The sequence below is a fragment of the Pogona vitticeps genome, chromosome 2, assembly GCF_051106095.1.
Source record: "Pogona vitticeps strain Pit_001003342236 chromosome 2, PviZW2.1, whole genome shotgun sequence".
Lineage (NCBI taxonomy): Eukaryota > Metazoa > Chordata > Lepidosauria > Squamata > Agamidae > Pogona > Pogona vitticeps.
The window spans coordinates 281,712,970-281,737,087 of NC_135784.1; the positions used below are offsets into that span (position 1 = coordinate 281,712,970).

The 24,118-nt window shown below is 36.6% G+C and overlaps 2 protein-coding genes across 6 annotated transcripts in view; one reads left to right on the forward strand and one right to left on the reverse strand.

Annotated features, from left to right (window-relative positions):
• ADAMTS6 (ADAM metallopeptidase with thrombospondin type 1 motif 6) overlaps positions 1–24,118 on the forward strand; it is a 224,010-nt gene that overhangs the window by 125,871 nt on the left and 74,021 nt on the right. For all 5 annotated transcript variants that reach the window (XR_012084520.2, XM_078384552.1, XM_020783724.3 and 2 more), the window contains one exon: positions 22,812–22,919. Coding sequence is in view for 4 of the 5 variants with exons in the window: in XM_078384552.1 (XP_078240678.1) it covers positions 22,812–22,919 (108 nt within the window). In the remaining variant the exon portion in view is untranslated. The remainder of the gene's footprint in view (positions 1–22,811; positions 22,920–24,118) is intronic.
• The window catches only part of LOC144586390 (uncharacterized), a 439,742-nt gene that overhangs the window by 58,791 nt on the left and 356,833 nt on the right, over positions 1–24,118 (reverse strand). The window lies entirely within an intron of this gene.

A 24,118-nucleotide genomic window follows, 5' to 3' on the forward strand; every position in this document is an offset into this window, starting at 1 on the left:
TTAATAATATTTTTAAATTTCATTCAGTCCATTTTCTCTCCAAAACTTCATTGTTTCTTCCCTCGGTGTATACCTCTTCCCTCTCCAAAATGCATATTCCAAGAATACACTCCATATTTTCTTAAAATCATTATTTCTGATAGGCCTCTTCTTATTTTCATATCACATGTCAGTTTATCATTAATTGCCATAACCCATAGTTCTTTATATCGTTCCTCTAAATTGAGTTGGTTATCATTTTTCCAGTTTCTTGCAAATTAACCTTGCTGCCGTAATCATTATTACTATTAAGTCCTTATTTTCTTTCAGCAATCGATCCTTCTTAACCAATTTCAATAAAGCCATCAACGAAGACATTTAACTATTTAATCCATTTATTTCCCTTATTTAAAAATTTGCTTCCATTCTTGCTTTCTTACTTCACATGATCACCACATATGGATATATGTCCCCTTCTCTTTTTTTACACTTCCAGCATAGCGATGGTACATTTTTATTTATTATATTCAGTTTTACCAGCATTAAATATCACCTCCATATTACCTTATAACAATTTTCTTTTATCCTTACAGACATGTTCTTCATAATTCTTTGGTCCCACACATTTTATCCCATTCTTCTCCTATTACGTCTTTATCCAAATCATATTGCCACTGTTGTTCTTAATCCTTGTGTATCCTGTTCAGCCTGAATTAATATTTGATTTACAGTTCCCTTTCTTTCTGTCTTTTCCTCTAATTTCAATCTTTTTTCATTACTCTCTTAAAATTTTGTCATTTTTTTCTACTTCCCCCTTCCTTCCTATTCCATTCCCTTGTCCACCTTTCTATTTGAATCACATTAAACCAAGAAATCCCCTTGCCTCCCAAATCTCTCTTATATTTCCTTTATCGTTCCTCTTCTCCATCCAGTCTTCTATCCTATTTATCCCTCTATTTTTAATCTATTCTTAAGAGTTTTTAAAAAGATTTTCTGGAAAATTCTTTAAATCCACCACCTGGGATAAAGGAGAGATAGGTGAGCTCAATATACCTCTAAACCTTTTCCAATTTTCTAACATTTTTAAGGAAAGGGTTAGTAATCTTTTAAATCTCTTCTCCATTTTTTCTTTAAACAATATACTTTCAATTTTTCTTCCTTACCCTGCATTTCTATTTCTGTCCAAATTAATTTTTTATTACCTTTAATAATATCTGGAATATGTCTGAGCTGATTTGTTGTATAATATAATTTTAAATTGGATAATCCAAGACCTCCTTTGTTTGTGTTACATACTAAAATTTCTTATTAATCCTCACTAATTTATTTCCATTACAATAACAATTTATCATTATCTGCCATTCTTTCAATTGTTTTTCTGTAATCTTTATAGGAAGCATCCAAAATATAAAATTTTATTTAGCAATAATTTTCATTTTGCATAATGCCACTCTACCAAACCAAGAAATCTTTAATTTCTGATAATCTTTTATCCCTCCAGTTATCTCTTTTTTCAATCTATCCAGATTTATTTTAATTATCCCCTGTAAATTCCAAGTAATATTAATCCCTAAATATTTAATAACAGTTCCCATTTTGCCTTCAAATATTGTTTTCATTCTTCTTTTCTACTCATCCAAGTGGTTTAACAATAAATATTCTGACTTTCCCCAATTTACTTTTAATCCCGTTATACCATCAAATTCCTCAAAATGTGATTTAAGCCTTTCTGTTGTTTTTATTGGATTTTTAACTATTAGTAATGTTTCATCAGCAAACAAGTTTATCTTACCATTTTCTTTATGTTCTGTCCCTACAATCTGTTTATCATCTCTAATTATCTTTGCCAATAATTCTATTATCATTGTAAATAATACTGTAGATAAGGGGCCACCTTGTCTTGTGCCTCAGCCTAGGTGTATTGTCTCAGTTATTCCATCATTAACTATTAGTCTAACTGTATTCTGTGAATATAATTAGTGAATTATCTGCCTAAAATTAGGTCCAAACCCTAAATATTTAGTTACGTAATGTCTTTAACGTATCCCATTCCACTGAATCAAATGCTTTAAATATGTCTAACGATAGTATTCCAGCTTTAGAGTCAGTTTCTTTAGCTAAATGCATTAAATTAAGTACCCTTCTCATTAAATCTGACATTTGTCTGGCTTGTATAAATCCATTTTGGTCTTTTTCAATATAACTCCCCATAAAGTTATTTAATCTCTTTGCCATGAATCTCTTAGCATCTTGATTTATCAGTGATATGGATCTATATGCTTCCATATTTATTGGATTTTACGTGGTTTCAGTATTAAAATAATCAATGACTCTTTTCATGATTGTGGGATTTCTTCTCCCATTAATATCTTATTAAATAACACTTTTAACTTTGGTATAAGAATCTTTTTAAATACTCTAGAATATTCTGGGCCTAATCCATCTGTTCTGGGGGTCTTTCCTGTCTTTAAGTTATTTATAATATCCTCTATTTCTTCTTCAGTAATTAACTGTTCCATTTTATTTTTATTATCACCTAATAGTTTTTTTATTAAAATTGTTTTTATATAATCTTCAATTTTCATTATAGGATTTTTACTAGTATATAAAGTTTTACAAAATGTTGAAATGCTTCCAATTTCTCCTTCATTTTATTACATCTTTTCCCATTCAAATCGTGTATTACTCCTATATTGTTTTTATTCTTTTTTATAGAAGAGGCTTTAGCTAATAACTTGGAGTTCCTCTTACTAAATTCAAAAAAATATCTTTTTAGATAAATTAAGTTTCTTTGTATCTTTTCCAGATGAATCCCTTCCAGTTCCTTCCTCTTTGCTTGTAATTCTATTGTAGCTTTCTTATCTCTAGTTCTTATAACTATTTTTCTAATTCCTTTTTATTATCTTCTAACTCCTGTATTCTCTCCTCCCCTCCCGGTTTTTAAGTATATAAAACACTTTACATGCATACCCTCTTGCCACAGACTTGATAGTTTCCCAGATTAGGTTGACCTCCTCCCTTCTCATTTATTTCCCATGTCTCTTCTAAATAATTTTGAAATTTTTCAATCAGGTTTGGATACTGAAAAATATTTATATCAATTTTCTACCTTACTGCCTCCTTATAATCACATTTAAACATCAATTCCATACTTACTCTGGCATGATCCGATATTCGGATGACTTCAATAACTGTATCATTTACTCTTGGCAGTAAATCTTTAGAGACAAATATATAATCTATTCTTGAATATGTATTATGCACCTGTGAGTGGAAGGAGAACTTTCTTTCTTCACCCTTTCATTCTCTCCAAACATTTTTCAAATCTGTTTTATTAATTAATCTATTTAATATTGTATATTTAATTTTCCCTTCTCCAATTCGCAACTTTGATTTATCCTTCTTCATATCCATTACCATGTTAAAATCTCCTGTTAATATCACGAAACCTTCCCTCAATTTAGGGACGTGGTGGCGCTGTGGGCTAAACCGCAGAAGCCTGTGCTGCAGGGTCAGAAGATCCGGCAGTCGTAAGATCGAATCCACGCAACGGAATGAGCACCCGTCGCTTGTCCCAGCTCCCGCCAACCTAGCGGTTCGAAAGCATGCAAATGCGAGTAGATAAATAGGGACCACCTCGGTGGGAAGGTAAACAGTGTTCCGTGTCTAAATCACACTGGCCATGTGACCACGGAAAGATTGTCTTTGGACAAAACGCTGGCTCTATGGCTTGAAGAGCGGGATGAGCGCCGCCCCCTAGAGTCGGACATGACTGGACAAAAAATTGTCAAGGGGAACCTTTACCTTTACCTTTACTCCCTCAATTTATCCAACCTTCTCAATATATTTCCAAAACATTCCTCCTGTCTCTCATTGGGTGCATAACCATTTACAAATGTAATGTCTTCTCCTTTTATTTTACCTTGAAATACCAAATATCTGCCTTGAGTATCCTTTTGCATTTTTTCAATTTTCAATTTACATTGTGATATTAATATTGCTACTCCCCGAGATTTTGAAGTCCCAAACGATTTTTCATAAATTTGAATCCATTTGCCCTTCAATTCATTAAAACCCTCTTTTTTGATGAGTTTCTTGCAAGAATACAATATTACTTTTATTCAATACATTTTGTATCTTAGCCCTCTTCGTGTTAGGCCATCCCTCTTGTAAGGATTGGAGAGTCTACTTCTTTTTCCAGGTGCACAACAGGCAGAAATTAACTCATGCAAATTCATCAAGGTTTTCAAAATGGAAACTGTATTTACACTTCAGTGGCAGCCCCCTGGAAGGAGGATGAGAGGCTTTGTTTTATACTTTAATTAGTTTACAACAATGTTTCTCAAACTAGAGTGGGAACTAGGGATGTGATCTTTTAGATTTTTAGATTTCAGTTCCTGGAATACTCAAAGGATTCAGGGAATCACAACCTAGAAACTGACATTGGCACACTGGATTTCACCCTGCCCCCACAGAGATGGGCTTTAGAATGGTTTATCTGTACCATCGGACTCCTTTGGGCTTCTGTTTCCTGTGCTTGGTTTATAAAAAAAAGTGTGGGAACTGCTGCAGTGCTCCTTGGGAGAGGGGGTCATACTGCCCATTAAGAATGCCCATTATAGAGGGCTCCTTCGAATGAACTATGCTCAAGCTGCACCTGCTGAAATGCCCTCTTTTGGGCAACATTTAAAGGTACAGGAACTCTGTCCTCTTCTTCACCTTAATCCCTTTAACAGCTTCATTGCTTTTTTTTTTACTCTTTTATTTAGCAACTTAGTTGGTAGTGATATATAAGATGTATGCAAATCCTTACCTATTTAAGCCGTGTGTGATTTTGTTCTTATTAACCAGAAGCAAACAAGAAAGACTCCATTCTTTTTAACATGTTGGGTCAAGGTTTTACTTGTTCACTCAAAGTGAAGAATGCCAGGAAGCTGCAGTTGTTCATGACCATGAATTTAACAGATTCATTATTTCAGCAATATTAATATGATATCTTATCCTATCCTTTGGTTAGTTCCAGCCTCATCTGTGCCCTAGAACTGTCATGTGGCAAAATTGCAGGCTGAAATCCTAGATGTCTGCATAGTGGAATGGACACATGGGGTCTATGCAGCTGAAGCTACCATTTCCAGTAGTAGTCAGCTAGCAATCAATACTGTCCCGCAGAGAATGATCAAATTGGAAGGGAATTTGAAAATCATCTAGTTCAGTGCCCTGCCACAGGTGAAGGATTTAATAGAATGTTTCTTTTTAGCTGATTGAGAGAATGAGCAAGAACAAAGTCTAATATGTTAATGTCAGGATAACATTGCACATGAGGTAGCTTGATTTGGAGCAGTATTGTGGCAATCATTTTCTTTCCCAGGGTCAGCTTCATAATATGAAAACTGTAAGATGGAGAAAGATCACATATGAACATGTTTAGAAAGGAATGTCCTCTCTATAGGCGGTTGCTCAATCATGTATATACATTAGGTTACCTAACTGCCTACAGAGAAAGACTATTAAGTCTCCAGGAGCAAAAACCAACACTGCAATATTGTAAAAGAGCTACTTTTTCCTAACCCTGTCCTAATACATAACTTATATTGGCTGAAGTTTGCAGATAGTCCGGATGCATCTATGAAATCCAAACTTGGACCTCTTCTGTGTCATAAACTCAAAAGGCATGGAAGAGTACAGCACCCTTTTTCTTAATCTTTCCACTCTATTGTTTATTCTGTACAATAGGGGAATACAGTATAAATGTACTGATTTCAGATCATAGAATAACTTGTGTAGAAGTTGTACAGGAGCAATGAAGAAGGATGCTTTCCCAATAAAGAAAATCAAGGTGGGCAAAGTGGGCTGGTTTTGTCCCCTACATCTGAAAAAATGCAAAGAACATATGTTTAATCAGAAATTCCCTGTGTGGTCTCTAAAGGGCATTTGAGTAATTTTGTCATGGTTTGGGAGCCAATTTCACTATCTCTCACAGTCTATAATTCTGTATTCTCACACATTAAAAAGGCATTTAAAAAGAAAAATATTTGAGAGAGAGACTGGGCACAGGAGCAGATGTCCAAAGTCTACAGGTAGGCATGTGTGGCCCTCAGATTTCTGGGAGTTGCCCACCCCTGAACTAGATGATCCTCAACAACTCTTCACCTTTTCAACCCCTCTTCACCTTTCATGAGATCCTACTGATTCTTGCAGAATCAGTAGTTCACCCTCCATCCTTGGACTCCTTAAGTCCTGCTTCAGAAGGCCGGGAAATCTTTTGGACCACATCATTGGTGCCATGGAGGGCTGCACTGGGATTGGGGTGGAAAGTTCCTACCATGAGCAATTTAGTGCTGTGACATTTTTTTGCTTGATATAGTTCCCACTTTAATAACATTAGACAATTTCTGTCATCTGTGGAAAATGAATGGTTGGAGATTTAGGATAGAAAATTCACACATGTATCTTATAATTGCCCTGTGGAATTCACTATCTCAATATGTAGTGATGGCTGCTAACTTGCTCTGGCTTTAATTAGGATTACATAAATTCATTAAGGATAGTGCTAGAAATTGCTAATAGTTGAGATGGCTATACAGAAGGACTTGGTGAATTCCTGAAGCTGCAGATAGTAGCCAACACTGCCTTCCAAATGCAAATGACAAGTGGCCAAAAGGGCAAGTAGCGAAGTGCTGAGGAGTGCTTAAGCTGCTGGCAACCTGTCCCATTAGAGGAAAGGAGGACTAAACATTGTCCCTTAAAACAGCTGCTGGGAGGCTGTTTCTGCTGCTTGCCCTAAAGAGGCAGATGGGGGAGATGATGCAGGGGCTGCCCTTCAGTTCCGACTGTGATCAGCTGCAGTACTGAAACAGCAGATATGGAGGTTATACTGTATATTCTCTGGGCAATGTGACGTGAGGATGTAGGTGCACTCTTGTCCTCCTTTCAGGATTCTCATAGGCATTCAGTTGGCCACTGTGTGACTACAGTGCTAGAGTAAATATGATATGATCCAGCATGTTATTAAATTTTTAAAAAACGTTTTAGTAATTTATTGTTTTAAACTTTATTTATTTACACACACACACACACACACACACACACACACACATGAGGCATAAATAAATAAATAAATAAATAAATAAATAAATAAATAAATAAATAAATAAATAAACTTATAATAACAAATTGAACTGCTGTATTTTCATTACATCTAAATCTTACCAAAAAAAATTAAATAAAAAACCCAACTAACCCAACCCCAGAGTTGCAAGAAGAAAACAAAGGCTTCAGAATATTCAGTCAAAGCTATGATATTTAAGGAAAACGACATATTGAAGGCTGAATTTTGGAAATTGTACCAAATAAGTGTGTATTATTCTGCTGCTTCTGTCACTGCAGTATTTCAACCAGGTTGATAGGTTCAGTCTTATTTAAATATGTCATTAAATTTCTGATCTGCCTTGCAATATGAACTGGGTTACAGACTGCTTAAAGTAGCCAATGTAAGATGATAATTAAAAAGAAAATTCAGGAAACAGCACTGCAGAATGAATTTAAAACAGGAACAAAACTGCAGCAGGTCATTCAGAGCATACAAATAATTAACTATCTAAGAAGGGAGTACTTTTGCTTGTCTCCTAAAAGTCACAACGTTTGCTATTCAACAAATTGATTGATTGATTGATTGATTGGTTGATTGGTTGATTGGTTGATTGGTTGATTGATTTAAAACAGACGCCAGCAACTTATAGAGGTCATCTGTCACTTCCACCTCAGAATTGCTGAAGGTTTCTTTATCCCCTCTCAATGAAACAACGCCTTTGTTTTAGAATTGTGCATTCTAGATGCACAATTCTGCAGTTTTTGTGCCAAAAAGAAAAGAGGGTGAAGGGAAGCAATTGTATCTTAAAATGATCTATTGGGTACTGCATATGGCCCAAAAGCAACATGATTCTCACTCTGACTCAAAGTATTTCTACTTAGGTTTTCTGTCAATTTAGGGGCAGAAGAAAACAAGAGGAGAAGGTTCTATACATGGGGCATAGTTACAAAGAAAGACCAATCCTTGAATCCCTTATTTTAGAGGATAGGGTAACCAAAGTTTTCAGTGAAGTTCTTAAAAACCAGGAAGGTTTGTATGGGAGCAGATGATGTTATAGTCTTTAGGGTGTAAAGCAGAAGACATAGAAATACTTAAATTGTTACTAGATAATATTGATCCATCTCATATGCTCCTTTTCTTTGCCATAAGTGAGCTTAATTCAGGCAAGACTCACTGCTGTTTTACTGCTCAATTATATCCACTGAAAATGGGCACTGCAGTCCCATAGAATGATCAAGTGGCCTTTGAATTACAAAAGAAAACTTATGGGACAGTGGAGGTAGTCTGTAGAAATACTGTATTATTTGATACAGTATTTCCATTGTTTACCTCTGAGACATGCTTTGTGTAAAGAAGGAGGAATGCTAAGGTGGAATGGGATAGCTCATTTCCATCATTAAGTGGACATGAACTGATCCATTGCCATCATGCTTAATTCTATTAACTCCCTCTGACATTTCTGCCTGAGTATTCCCTGGCATCTCCCAAACACTGCAAGAAGAATACTCTGAAAGGGTATATCTGTCCTGATCCACACTTTTAAAAAACATGGTTTGAGCAGCTCTATCCTGCCTCTATTTCCCCTTCACGAATTGCTGCCTTGTCATGGCGAAGGGGCTTGAGTAATTCAGAGAGGCTATGGGCTATGCCGTGCAGGGACACACAAGACGGACAGGTCATAGTAGAGAGTTCTGACTAAACACGATCCATCTGGAGCAGGATCTGGCAAGCCACTCCAGTATCTTTGCCAAGAAAACCCAATGAACAAAAACAAAAGGCTAAAAGATATGATGCTGGAAGATGAGCCCCTCAAGTCGGAAGGCATCCAACATGGTACTCAGGAAGAGCAGAGGACAAGTAGCTCCACAGCTAATGAAGTGGTTGAGCCAAAGCCAAAAGGACGCTGAGCTGCAGACATGCTTGGAACTTAAAGGAAAGTCCGATGCTGCAAAGAAAAATACTGCATAGGATCCTGGAATGTAAGATCTATGAACCTTGATAAGCTGGATGTGGTCAAATAGGAGATGGTAAGAATAAATATTGACATCCGGTGCGTCAGTGAACTAAAATGGATGGGAATGGGCAAATTCAATTTAGATGATTACCATATCTACTATTGTGGGCAAGAATCGCATAGAAGAAATGGAGTAGCCCTCATAGACAACAAAAGAGTGGGGAAAGATGTACTGGGATACAATCTGAAAAATGATAGAATGATTTCAATATGAATCCAAGGTAGACCTTTCAACATCATAATAACCCAAGTTTATGCACCAACCATCGATGCTGAAGAGGCTGAAACTGACCAATTCTATGAAGACTTACAACACCTTCTAGAACTGAGGCCAAAGAAAGATTTTCTCGTTATAGGGGACTGGAATGCTAAAGCAGGGAGTCAAGAGCTAAAAGGAACAACAGGTAAGTTTGGCCTTAGAGTTCAGAACGAAGCAGGGCAAAGGCTAATAGAGTTTTGTCAAGAGAACAAGCGGTCATCACAAACACTCTTTTCCAACAACACAAGAGGTGACTCTACACATGGACATCACCAAATGGGCAATACCGAAATCAGGTAGATTATATTCTCTGCAGTCAAAGATAGAGAAGCTCTACAGTCAGCAAAAACAAGACCTGGAGCTGATGGTAGCTCTGATAATCAGCTTCTTATAGCAAAATTCAAGCTTAAACTGAAGAAAGTAGGAAAAACCACTGGGCTACTCAGGTATAATCTAAACCAAATCACTTACGAATACACAGTGGAAGTGAAGAACAGATTTAAGGGACTTGATTTGGTGGACAGAGTGCCTGGAGAACTGTGGATGGAGGCTCGTAACATTGTCCAGGAGGCAGCAACAAAAACCATCCCAAAGAAGAGGAAATACAAGAAAGCAAAGTGGCTGTCCAATGAGGCCTTACAAACAGGAGAGAAGAGAAGGAAAACAAAGTGCAAGGGAGATAGGGAAAGTTACAGAAAATTGAATGCAGACTTCCAAAGAATAGCAAGGAGAGAAAAGAGAGCCTTTTTAAATGAACAATGCAAAGATATAGAGGAAAACAATAGAAAGGGACAAACCAGAGATCTGTGCAAGAAAATTGGAGCTATTAAAGGAACCTTTTGTGCAAAGATGGACATGATAAAGGACAAAAATGGTAGGGACCTTACAGAAGCAAAAGACATCAAGAAGAGCTGGCAAGAATACACAGAGGAATTATACCAGAAAGATCTGGATGTCCCGGAAAACCCAGATAGTGTGGTTGCTGACCTTGAGCCAGACATCCTGGAGAGCAAAGTCAGGTGGGCCTTAGGAAGCATGGCTTACAACAAGGTCAGTGGAGGTGATGGCATTCCAGTGGAACTATTTAAAATCTTAAAATATGACGCTGTTAAGGTGCTACACTCAATATGCTAGCAAGTTTGGAAAACTCAGCAGTGGCCAGAGGATTGGAAAAGATCAGTCTACATCCCAATCCCGAAGAATGCTCCAACTACTGTACAATTGCACTCATTTCACACGGTAGCAAGGATATGCTCATAATCCTACAAGACAGGCTTCAGCAGTATGTGGACCGAGAACTCCCAGAAGTACAAGCTGGATTCCGAAGGGGCAGAGGAACTCGAGACCAAATTGCTAACCTTCGCTGGATTATGGAGAAAGCCAGAGAGTTCCAGAAAAAGATCTACTTCTGCTTCATTGACTACACAAAAGGCTTTGACTGTGGATCACAGCAAATTATGGCAAGTTCTTAAAGAAATGGGTGGGAGTGCCTGACCACCTTATCCACCTCCTGAGAAATCTATATGTGGGACAGGAAGCAACAGTTTGAACTGGATATGGAACAACTCATTGGTTCAAAATTCGGAAAGGAGTACGTAAAGGCTGTATATTGCCCCCCTGCTTATTTTACCTATATGCAGAATACACCATGCGAAAGGCTGGACTGGATGAAGCCCAAGCCAGAATTAAGATTGGCAGAAGAAATATCAACAACCTCAGATATGCAGATGATACCACTCTGATAGCAGAAAGTGAGGAGGAATTAAAGAACCTCTTAATGAGGGTGAAAGAGGAGAGTGCAAAAAATGGTCTGAAGCTCAACATCAAAAAAACTAAGATCATGGCCATGGGCCCCATCACCTTCTGGCAAATAGAAGGGGAAGATATGGAGGCAGTGACAGATTTTACTTTCTTGGGCTCCATGATCACTGCAGATGGTGATAGCAGCCATGAAATTAAAAGATGCATGTTTCTTGGGAGGAAAGCAATGACAAACATCAACAGCATCTTAAAAAGCAAAGACATCACCTTGTCGACAAAAGTCCGCATAGTCAAAGCTATGGTTTTTCCAGTAGTGATGTATGGAAGTGAGAGCTGGACCATAAGGAAGGCTGACCACTGAAGAATTGATGCTTTTGAATTGTGGTGCTAGAAGAGACTCTTGAGAGACTCCTGGACTGCAAAGAGAACAGACCTATCCATTCTGAAGGAAATCAACCCTGAGTGTTCACTGGAAGGACAGATCCTGAAGCTGAGGCTCCAATACTTTGGCCATCTCATGAGAAGAGAAGACTTCCTGGAAAAGACCTTGATGTTAGGAAAGTGTGAAGGCAGGAGGAGAAGGGGACGACAGAGGACGAGATGGTTGGACAGTGTCATCAAAGCTACCAGAATGAATTTGACCCAACTCCGGGAGGCAGTGGAAGACAGGAGGGCCTGCGGTGCTCTGGTCCATGGGGTCACGAAGAGTCGGAAACAACTAAATGACTAAACAACAACAAATCCTGCCTGAGCCAAAAAATGAATATTTTAGAAATGGAGATAAAGCTGTTTCTTGGAGCTTTCCTTTTTGAAAGTGTCTCCTACCACAACTCATTGCCATTGCTTCCATTTCAGAAACATTACCATCACTGCTTACCTTTAATTATTTAATGTGGGCAGGGTGTGGATATTTCACACAAGGTCTTTCATAAACAGCAATTTTTCATAGACAACTGCAGTAACACCCAGAAGGCGGAAATGGTGAATCACTTCTGAATATTTTATACCATAAAATCCTATGATGAGACAATCTCAAATGAAACAAGAGATGGTACTGGAAGATTAGACTCCCAGGATGGAAGACATTCAGTCAGTTACTGGGGAGAACTGAAGGACAAATATGAATTACACTGTCACTAATGATACAGCTGGAGCAAAAGTTATGTGCACAGAGGCAGGAAGAAACTCTGATGATGCACAACACATACAGTTGGAACATGGAATATGAGAAGTATATATCAAGGTAAGCTTGAAACTATAGAGTAAGAAATTGATCATTGAAGCAATTCAGTACTTGGTGTAAGCAAACTAAAATGGACTGGGAAAGGATATTTTCAATCAGACATTTGTAAGTGTTTTACTCTGGAAATGACAAAGAAAAAATGTGTGGCTCTAATATTGGGATGGTGACAAGTAGTCTAGATAATATCAGTTAGATAATTAATATCAGTTATCTAGACAAGCAGTCCAGATAATTAATATCAGATTTCTTGGAAAACCTATCATCCAAATTTATGCTTCAACTACAAACGCTGACAAGGAAGAAATTGAAAGCTTTTATACAAGCGTCCGGAAAGAAATTGATCATAACAGCAGAACAAGATGTGTTGATAATTGTCACTGCCATACAAATACAGAAAATAAAGCAGAACCAGACATTGTTAGAGAATTTAGCCTAGGAGTCAGAAACTAATCAGGAGAGCAATACTTAGATTTCTGTAATCCAACAAAATGTATATTGCAGATATCTGCTTCAAGAAAGTGAACAGATGACTGTTGGTCATCACTTGCAGTTTTACATAGTGAAGTGTAAGCTGCTCTAAAACCATTTGAAAAAATAAGTCAAGAATTGATGGGATGCCAATAGAACTATTTCAATCTACCCAGACTGAATCTGCCCAAAACCTAATGAGAATATGCCAACAAATACAGAAAATGAAACAATGGCCTGCAGCTTGGAAAAACTCAAATTAAGAAGGCTGTTGCATTAATTTCCCAATAAAGGAAAATAATATCCAAGACATTATAACAAAGATTTTTACCATATATGGAAGAGGAAGTGCCCACTGTTCAGAATGGAATCAGGTAAGGAAGAGGCATTACAGATCATATTGAAAATATTTGTTGGCCACTGGAGCATACCAAAGACTTTCAGAAGAATATTATGTTTATCCTTTATAGATTATAGCAGTTTTTGATTGTGTAGACAATGAAAAAAATTGATAGATTTAGATTGTTGTAACAGTTCTGTAATGGATTACTGGACTGAAGATGGTTCAGAAACTTCAATTTGTTCAAAATGCTACAGCCAGACTGCTAACTGGAGCCATTTACAAGGATCGTATGACTCTCTCATTATAGCAACTTCAGTGGTTGTTTCTGTGCCCAATTCAAAATCCTGGTTGCGATCTATAAAGCCCTAGTGGCTTGGATCCAGGCTATTTGGTAGACTGTATCTCCCCATATAATACCCCTGGTATCTGAGATCTTGGGGGGGGCTTTTGGGGAGATGGTGTGAGAGTGTTATTGGTGGCTCGTGAAAATCTATAGAATTCCTTCCCATAGGAGGCTAGGTTAGTCTCCTTGCAGTCCTTTCTCTGGCAGGTGACAACCTTCCTTTTAAAACTGGCCTTTGATCTATGAATGCCTGGCAAGATTTGAGTTTTTAGTAGCGTGTTTCTTATCATGTGTTTTAAGTAGTGATTTTTAAAACATTATAATTTATTTTAATATTAATATTTTATTCTGATATTAAACATGTATTTTTAGCTGTTATATGCCACCTTGAGCTCCTTCACTAGGTGAGATGTGTGTGTGTGTGTGTGTGTGTGTGTGTGTGTGTGTGTGTGTGTGTGTGTGTGTAAAAAGATCATTGTAAAATAAATTCGTGTGTTGCAGCACTTGATTGTCCTGATTCATCACCTATGCTCTGGACAAGAGGTTGCTGTTAGAACAGAAGACAGAACACAGTGTTTTCCCATAGGCAAACATATCAGACAATGGGTTATTTTATCTCCCTGTCTGTTCAATCTGTATGCAGAACGTGCCTAAGGAAAATCTGTATTGTCTTCATATGAAGGAGGAGTGAAAATTGGTTGAGGAAGTATGTGTAATTTAAGATGTGCAAATAGCACCATATTACTGGCGGAAAACAGCAATGACTCAAAATAACTGCTGATGAAGATGAGAGAAGAAAGTTCAAAAGGAAAATTAAAGATTAAAAAGACAAGATCATTACAGAAAATTGATGTTACTACTAAGGTTGATATTGAAGAAATAGGAATGGTTAAAGATTTTCTATACCTTGGTTTAATCTGCTGTCCAAATAGAGAGTGCTGCCAAGAAATCAGAAGGCTGCAACTCTGGAGAGCACCTATGAAGGAACTAGAAAAAATCTAGGTTGAGACTTTCAGACCTGCAAATCACAGAATTCCTCTAGGGATGGGTGTCTCACTGCCCATTAGGCTCTATAGAGGGAGCCTTTCAAAGAAATACCCGTCCCATTAACTCTTGTAACTCACATAGAGCCTTGCCACTCCCAGCCACTAGCAGGGCAAGTTCCTACTTTGTGAGGAAGCTGTTGAAGGCTGCAGCATGCAGGGTGGGCGGAGTGTTCAGTTTCTAAAAACAATGCCAATGGTAAAATCACTTAGCAAAAAGCAATTTTTGGAAATTTAAGACTTCCCTGACCACCCAGTTATCCTCAACAACTTACTCACAATGAAAGGGATTCCATAGGAGTCTTGGGACCTTCAGGGGTGGGGGAAATTGGAAATTTATTTCCTGAAAATCTTCAATACAGCAACTCTTGGGGGCAGGATTTCAGCCATTGTATCTGAAGTCACAATTGTTGTCACATTTCACTATGTTTCCAACACTTAGATGTTGTGCATTTAATTGTTACATTCTTTTGTCATTTGTGTGTCTGGCCATGCTCTTCCTGTGCTCTTTACTTGCTAACACACACACACACACACACACACACACACACACACACACACACACACACACACACACACACACACACACACACACACACTATACTGTACATGTATAATACTCATGCACTGCAGAATACAGGAAAATATTGACTGATTTACTTTCTGAGTTATTGACTATATTTATCAAGCTGCCTGTAACACAAGTTCTCTTAGTCAGCTTCCTAAAGAGGCCTCTCTTTTTTTGACAATTTCCACATCCCAGTTAGCCTGGAAATTGATTATAACTTAGTTTTGAGCAAATTCAGAAATGAACCAATTCTGATGTTTCAATTTAGTAGTTAAGCTGGTATAGATTTTGTAATTAGCTTGTGTTTTTGTCTGCTTTAAGCCCGGAAACTTAAGTTAGGCTGAGATTTGAAACACTGAGTACAACTGAATACTTTACACAGATGGTAGACTTGTTACAGTGCATTTTATTATCTGCAAAGCTCCTCTCAGTTAGTGCCGAGTAATGGTAAAAGCCCCCTTATATTAGTATTTTATACATGTTATAGTACCTTTTATATGATTCAGCATGTGTGTATATGCTTATGGGCCATAATTAGTTCCTGGTGTGAACTAAATATTTGTAGATACGTATGTTTATCATACTGAAATCAGGGAACAATTTCTAATCTTCCACTTGTACCTAGTAACCATTGGGAACTTTTCCAGTTGACCAACAGATCTTGATTCTCTGGTGAAACCTTGCCTTTTAAGATGTGATAATAAGTGGGGGTGGGCGGGTGGAAATGAAGCCTCTTTGCTGATATGCAAATTAAGGCTAAAAGAATGCTTCTCCTCATAATTAGCATAATAAAATATTCTGAAAACCGCTGAAGACAATAGAAAAAAGCAAGGATGTTCCAATTCTCCTGTGTCTTAGTTCTTTGTTCACTTTTGATCTTGTGTTTCTTAAATATTTATAATTTGAAACATCAGTACATAATTTACCTGTATAGATTGTGTGTCATAAAATAATATAGGCTTATGTCTCCTTTCAGTCCTGCAAGTGGATGTGATACCTGGGATGTGATATTTGTCCCAGCTGACCCATATGCTGCACTTTTATCTAAGGTTGCAGCTGCTCTTTGGGTTGCATTGCTTCCAGTATCAACGGCTGAGTGCTTATGATGGTCATTGACATAGCAGTGACAGATGAAAGGGGTATAGGAGAAACAGAGTTACATTTGGGAAACAGTCGTCTGAAACCCTTTTCACAGGAGAACCTGTTCTAAAATAGTGGCTTGTATCCATTAATAGTTACTCCACTGACGGAAGGTATTTGCCCGCAGAACCAAGGAGACAATTTTTGGTGATTCCTCTCCGCACTGCATCCTTTCTCTCCTTGTTCTGCTTGCAAAGATTTGACACAAGAGTGACCACCATTAAATACAACCTTCATAAATAAAGCCCTTGAACTATTCATTTTTTGAGAACTCAGCTGTTTACATAGGCTGCCTCTGTCTCACAGTGGTTTGGACACTTAGAGAAAGATTTTGCTACATCATTCTCTAAACAGCCCATCATTTTATGGAACTTTATTTTTGAAGTGTGTTTCTACTCAAGTGATTGGTTAAACTGAGAGTCATGTGTTAATTTCTCTTTTCTCATGTCTAGTAAGTCTTCCTATTTATCTTTGGTTTGCTAACCCTGAACTTTCATACTGCTGCTAAGGTTTAACACACACTCCTCTTTCTGTCTTAGCCATCTTTAAAGGCTCCAAGCAGAATCTGCACATGTAATACCTAGAGGCATGAGGGTCTGGAGCAAAGCCGTGGTAATTTTTACATCAGTTTTGATTCCATTAACCTTCAAGTGTAAGGAATATTTACTTACAATTCAGGCCAAGGCTAAGAGGCTAGTTGGCAATGGGGGCAAGGGTTATATAAGTCCCTGAAAAGAAAAATATTGTTTTATATCTTGATAGGTGGGAGGTTCATAGATTTGGTAAGGTTCAGATAAGCACCCAATATTTAGAAAAATAAGATGAGAATGTAATATATACTTGGAGTTTAAAATAAGATATCATAATCCTTTCAGCATGTATGAATAGATAACATGCTGCACCGCTTCATAATGAGCATTTCTGAAAATGGAGCATTAAGATTTGTAATTTTTGGGTGCTTATCTGAACCTAACCAAATATGCTGAACCTTTGGGGTTCACATGTCTCTAATACTCACCCTCAGATATATAAAATAAATAAATATGATTAAGAGCATGAAAAATGAGGGTGGAAATCTACTAGCTGGACATTTTTGCAGCTGTGAATTGGAAATCAGAATCTGTAATTCTGTTAATGCTCTGTTTTAACAAATGCTCATCAAGAGGTGCAGCATATTATAGATTAGTATATGTTGAAGGAATGGTAATGTTTTAAAACATTTTAAAACTTATGCTACTTGACATACTAATTTTATTATAATGTCTTTATCAACGTGTTTCCCATCTTATTTTTCTTAATATTGTGAATATTAAAAATCTAACTTTGTATAAGTTTTAACTTCCATGAAAATCTAAATTTTAGAAACATCACAGCATGATGATCTTAATGTTATTACATGTACACTGAGCTGTGTTGTTATTTTATTACAATGCAAGATCATTTGGATGTGTTAGGATGCCTGTATATAAAATTCTGCATGACATACAGAAAAGGCTCCATCATTATATATCATATAGGAAAAAGGAAGATAATTTGATTTGCTGTTTTTTTTCTCTAGATGGGTTCAGCTTTCTTTAATTTACTGCAAATACAAGCATCCGAATTCCAAACTGAAGTCATGGAGCCCTAAGATACACCGTTACAGGTTGTCATCTATCTTGTCTTGATCTTGTGACAGGCTACAACTTCAGTTTATGTTTTTACTACAATTGCCCATATTTCTCAAAGAATGGCTAGTTCTTAGAAGCACAAATGCAGGTGCTGATTTAGAACTAATTGAATAGGTTTGTAATTTTGCTTCCTTTATCTACTGCAGCTATTCAAAGTCAAATTATTCTGAAAACAGGATTAAGATCTGTTTGAAGTTTGGGGATGAATGCATGTTTTACTCTCATTGAATGCCAGTGGATAAAAGCACCTGGAATAGGGTTACTGGATCACCTAATATTAATTTGAAAACAGAAGTATTCTTGCTGATAGTAGTTCTGGGCCTGATTTTCCCAGGCTGCTATTGTCCGATGATTTTCACATTAGTTATTGGGAACAGGTGTTCAGAGCTGTTACTGATGAGGGAACATTTTGGATTCAAAGCTGTAAAACAAAAAGGCAGGACTACAAAATAATTTTGTTGCTAAACTTGTCTATAGTTTCAAAAGCACAGAAAATGTATTTATATCTTTGAAAATTGAAACATTTTGAATGGTAATTTGTTTCATAATGGGGTTAAATAATTTATTAATTTTTTTTCAGAATAATCAATTGTAATTTCTGTTTTCTCACCAATGATGTTTGCAGGCATGATACTTTTGTTCCACAGTTAATAGTCAGTATTGTCAGCTCTGAAACAATCTTCCTGGAGGCATCCAACACAGTGATCAGGGCCATCGTTCCAGTCAGTAGCATCCGTCAATTGAAAGGGGAGTGAACAAATTCACTGCTATTGCAAGAATTTGTAAACCACTGTCTCATTGTATTCTACCATAAAACACCCCTTTAGTTTAAGCTGAAATTTTATGCTTTAAAACTGAGAAGAAGGGACATAACTCAATCACAAAGTACAAGATTTATATATAGAAGATCACCTAGTCACTTAAATAGAATTTCTAGTTAAAGTAGTTTGGGTTCCAGTGCTTGGAACAAATGTCTGCCTTTGTGAGCCACAGCTGGCTAGAACAGATGGAAATGAAATAAACAGAATTGGAATTAGACAGGTTGGAATTGGTCTGATTTAGCAACAGGCAGTTTCTTAGATCCTTGTATCTGTAACAATTCTTGATCATTTTATTATCTCTGTGCATTCCCTTTTTGCTAGCATATAGTAAAATTATTTTTTTTTAAAAAAATCGTTCATTGGCTGACATTCCGATCAGGTTTCCAGAAGTGGATCCCAATGGAATTCAAGTCATGTTTTGCCAGCAAATATTATTTAGGAATACAGCTGTGTGTGTTTGATTACTTGTTGCAGTCATGTGGTGTCTGACAGATTGATCCAGACAGTAAATCTGTTTCTTAAGTTAAATTGAGTGGTAAAATATTTTATATTATTACTGTTACATTTATTGTTCATAGGTGAACAGATCTGTTTAAAGTATTAAGTATCATAGTATTAAAATACCATAGTATTAAAGTATCAAAAATGTATATGTGGGTTTATTGGTAAGCTCATGGGAATTAAATAAACTATATTAGAAATTTAAATTATCTTCAATGTTCATTGTGTTGAATAGTTTTAATGTTGAATCCAGTATTTAAACAACATATATGGTAAAATTTAGATGCTGCTGTTGGGAAGCTTTTAATGATTTGCTGTGTAAGGAAATTCCAATATATTAGCATATTCCTCTATTCAGATTTAAATGGCATGTATCTCTCAGACTATATTATGAATGAACTTGCTCAGAAAAATCATAGTGCTGTGAACTTTGTATAAATATTTTCTATCTCTATTATTAAAATAGATTAAGAAGATATAAATTGCCAAAATTTCAGTAAAAGCAGGAAGCATTTTTATGGTTTAATCTGATGGTCTAATTAAACATAGTAAGGAATCCTATTTAAATATATATATTTTAATTTTTCTTCAAAACTAAAAAGAGTAATAACCTTTTAAAAACTGAATTTTAAAAACATTTCAGCTTTCTTCCCTTTTCCTGGTTTCAGTCCAAAATTTTCTTTTTCTTTTTTAACAGTACAAATTCAGCATAGATAACCAAGTTACACATGATAGTACACACATTACCTTCCAAAATGTTTATTATGTTGAACTGGGAAGGGGAAAAAAACTAAAGGAGGGGGAGAAATCAGCAAGTGATTTCCAGACCTAAAAAGAAGAATTACATAATATTAATTCTTATTGCTGTACTAAATGTATAGGCCTGTGATTGCCAAGTTTTTTTTTGCAGAGCACTTGAACATTTCAAAGTTTTTCACCGTACCATTTTGTATATTCTATGTAATTTATACATAATACATAACTTATAGTAATATTTTAATGATACTTTCCACTTCAGAGTCACCAAAACCAAGGCCTTATTATGAAAACCACTGAAACCAAGTCAAAGACATGGTATACATATTTTAAATTAAAATAAATAAAGTTAGTTCACTGTGGAAGCATATCATTAAAATTAGAGATCACTACCTGTTTAGTAATTCAGCCTAGAACAAAGCAGATTCAAATCTCTATCATTACAAAATAATAAGGGCCAATAAGAGCTTGTGAATTCTCAGCTCTTCTACAACCTTTCTGCAGGTAACGGGAATGGAGCTTCCAGTTGTCCACAGTACAAGAATCTCTGGACAACCTAATGGGCAGTCCAAACCAGCGTCATCACTGGAAGTCTCAGTGCAAGAAACATTTGTTGTGCCCACACCTCTTCCACAACCAATACTGTATTTCATGTTGACAGACATGGGGAACAATAGGAGTGTTTTGTTTATTCCTGTCACTCACCTTGTTTCAGTCCAAGTGGTGTCCTGAGACCAAGATAAGCAGAGGAAAGGATTAATATTTTGAAGTTGATGCAGAGTGTTGGTTTCTATACCATTGGTATTTATTATCACATTTACATGCTCTAAAAATGTAAGGAGCCTTTTTCTACGTGAATGTCTGTATGGTACAAAGCAGAAAAGTTAGCATTTTGATTTATAGGTAGTCTTTGAACACAAAACAAGCAATTAAATGTATGAAAGAAGCAGCAACATGTGGTGAGAAGACAGAGAGTATAGGGCTTGGTTAGTGGGAAGAGGGGAAACCCACTCCGCTAAAATTCATACATTACAGTTCAGTCACAACAACTCAGGGCCATACAAATGCAGCTATATGTGAGAACTGGCTGTGGTCAGGATATAACTCACACAAAGTCTGTTCCCTGAATTCTAAATTGTTAGCAAAATTAAAAAGAACTTTATTTCCTCCATATACTACCAGTGAGTCAAGAAGGAGGAATTTAAGAGATACAATCCATATAATGTTCTTGAGGTGGTAGTACTGCTAAGTTACACTACTTACTTGTCAGCACCATAGTGAACAACATTCAGTATTTGTTTACTTAATTTATATTCCTTTAGTTTTGCCCTGATGTTATTATCATGAGATAATAATTCATGACTCCATGAATAAGAACTCTTTAAATGCTTCTGTCAAACATCTTTCCTGACTACCCTGAATCATTCATGATTTACTCTGGATACATGAAACTATGAATTCCATCAGTGCCTTAAATAGTTATTGGTAAACAATTACTTATTCTGACATTAATTAGACAAGAAGATAAAGTTGCTACATCTTTAATCAATTGCATGACTACAGAAATTCAACAGGGAAGTTTCTATGCAATTACATTCACATATGGGAAAAGCTGTATCTGTTGAATTTCCATCTCATATAGCTGTTAAAGGCACTGGAAGTCTGCTTTGGGAAAAAAGCACCATCTATGATCAGGAGCCCCCTGATGTTGGGTGCCATGTTGACTCCCTTCAGCTTTTGACTGTATGAACAAATCAGAGCTTGAAGTCAACTGAGGACTTTTTATTCCTTGATAACTGATCTTGCATCCCACACTCACCAGCTGGTGCCTGCTCCTCTCCTCCTCCTCTTTGGCTGTTCAACCATTTTTTGGCACAAGCATAAGCTTCCCTATCCCACCTTCTTGACTGATTACCCACTCAGACAAGGAAGCAAGACAGGCAAACCCGTGCTCTTGCTGAGGACTGATTGAATAGCTGAAAGGGGAGGGGAGAAGAGGATTGATCTCCGACAGGTGAGTGGGTCAATAGCTGGGGAGGCAGGGGATGTACAACACCCTTGGTGCCGCATGTACAAACCTTGAAACTGAGGTTTGTGCCCATCTCTAGTGGGATTATTCTTGCCTCATCAAAAGAAATGTAGTAATCTCAAATCCAGAAAAATTGTTTGTTGATTGGTGATGCAGTCGGCAATCTCATTGCCATTCCTGTGTTCTAGAACTGGTGTTCCCAGCTCTTGTGAAGAATCTGCATTGGAAACATCAATAATCCCCCTTTGAAGAAATGGTATCTGTGTATGCAATTCAAAATCTGTGTTGAGTTTCAGATTTTATTGATATACATTCAGAGATGATTGACATACCTATTCAGGACCTTGTATATGGTAAATCAGTTTTCTGTACAAACTGAGACGCCATGCTTACCTACAACAGACTTCTGCATATAGTGCAAAAGAAGTGTACAGTTAAATGCTAAATGATTTTGACAATTATATTATATAACAATTCAAATTTGGAATTCAAGAAGGAAGATTTTTTTTATTTAGAAGATGCTAATATGAAGTGGCCCATTTGTATTAATATTCTAAGATATATGTATGTATGTATGTATGTATGTATGTATGTATGTATGTATGTATGTATGTATGTATGTATGTATGTATGTATGTATGTATGTATGTATGTATGTATGTATGTATGTATGTATGTAGAGCAGTGTCTTGGATTTTCAGAGCAAATATGTGCATTCTAAGGAGCATTTGAATACATTCTGTTCATTTCTTCTGAACAACTTGCTTTTGCCTTCTTTCCCAGGAAGTGTGTAGAGAGCTTTGGTGTCTCAGCAAGAGTAATCGCTGTGTTACCAACAGTATTCCAGCTGCTGAGGGTACTCTTTGCCAAACTGGAAGTATTGAAAAGGGGGTGAGTTCAATTACTATTAATTATTGACCAACTATTGTTAGGTTAAGCATGACTCACAAACGTATGAAAGACTGAAAAAAAACATTAAGTAGGAGTTGCAGACTGAAATGCTCAATTCCTTTTATAACATAGAACAATTCCACAAAACAAAACGAGAATCTTACTATTTTATTTTAAAAATATAATTTCTTATTGATGCCTGGGATTCTTTGATGAACCGTGTTTGTCTTGTCTCTAATACGGGAATGCGCTTATGCAGGCAACCGAAATAACCATCTGGAATATTCTAAAGTCTAGCTTTCTCCCCATATACATGCTCCGAAGGCATAATAATCCTGTAAAAATGTGAAACATTCTGGGCCTAAGGAACATGCTGATTATTCCAAATGAAAATGGTGGTGCAGAGAGTCTGCCTCACATCTGAACTTATAACTTGTAATCTCCTTAAGATGGCCTCCTCATCAAAACCGACATACAGATACCACTGCACCATTGGAACTGACTGATCATATTGCCAAGGTTATTTCATGACAGCTTGCTGCATTTAACTTCTTATAAGTGAATATGTTGAACTTCTAATTTCTGAATTGCATCAAAGCCATTAGGAATGAACTATTGCTATTACATATTAGTATCCTACAGATGATTCTCTATGCAGTGATACATCCTATCCTATTTTAGAAGGCACTTAATCAGATTTTATATTTTACCTTGTTATCTCCCGAGTTTGTGGTGTTCAAATTTGAAATTAGGTGAGCAGGTGCTGTATTGGTGTCTTTTCTTATTATATTTTCAAAGAAGTAGCCATGTTTGTCCACAACACAGTAAATATGTCAGAATATGGAGCTAGTGCTTTCTCATCCCTGATGTTTTCTGGAAAATGTTTATCTGTTGTCTGGGCAGGGACAATCGCAAAAGCATGGCGGTAAAATAGTTGTAGAAAACTATCACAGGTAAGTAACTAATAAATTTCTTCTTTAAGAGAAGTTAAAATGGAGCTTTGTTTCAAATTCAGTGGCATTCAACATCTCAACTAGCTGTTCAAAATACTTAAGTAGATAACAGGACTACCTTAATGCTGAGTTGGAAGGAGAGATGTATTCTTTGTAACTTCAAGCTCAATATGTTGTACAATGGGTTAAGAGTGCTATATCTACAGCTATAGCTTTTCATTTACAGGTTAAATGGAATCAAATAAT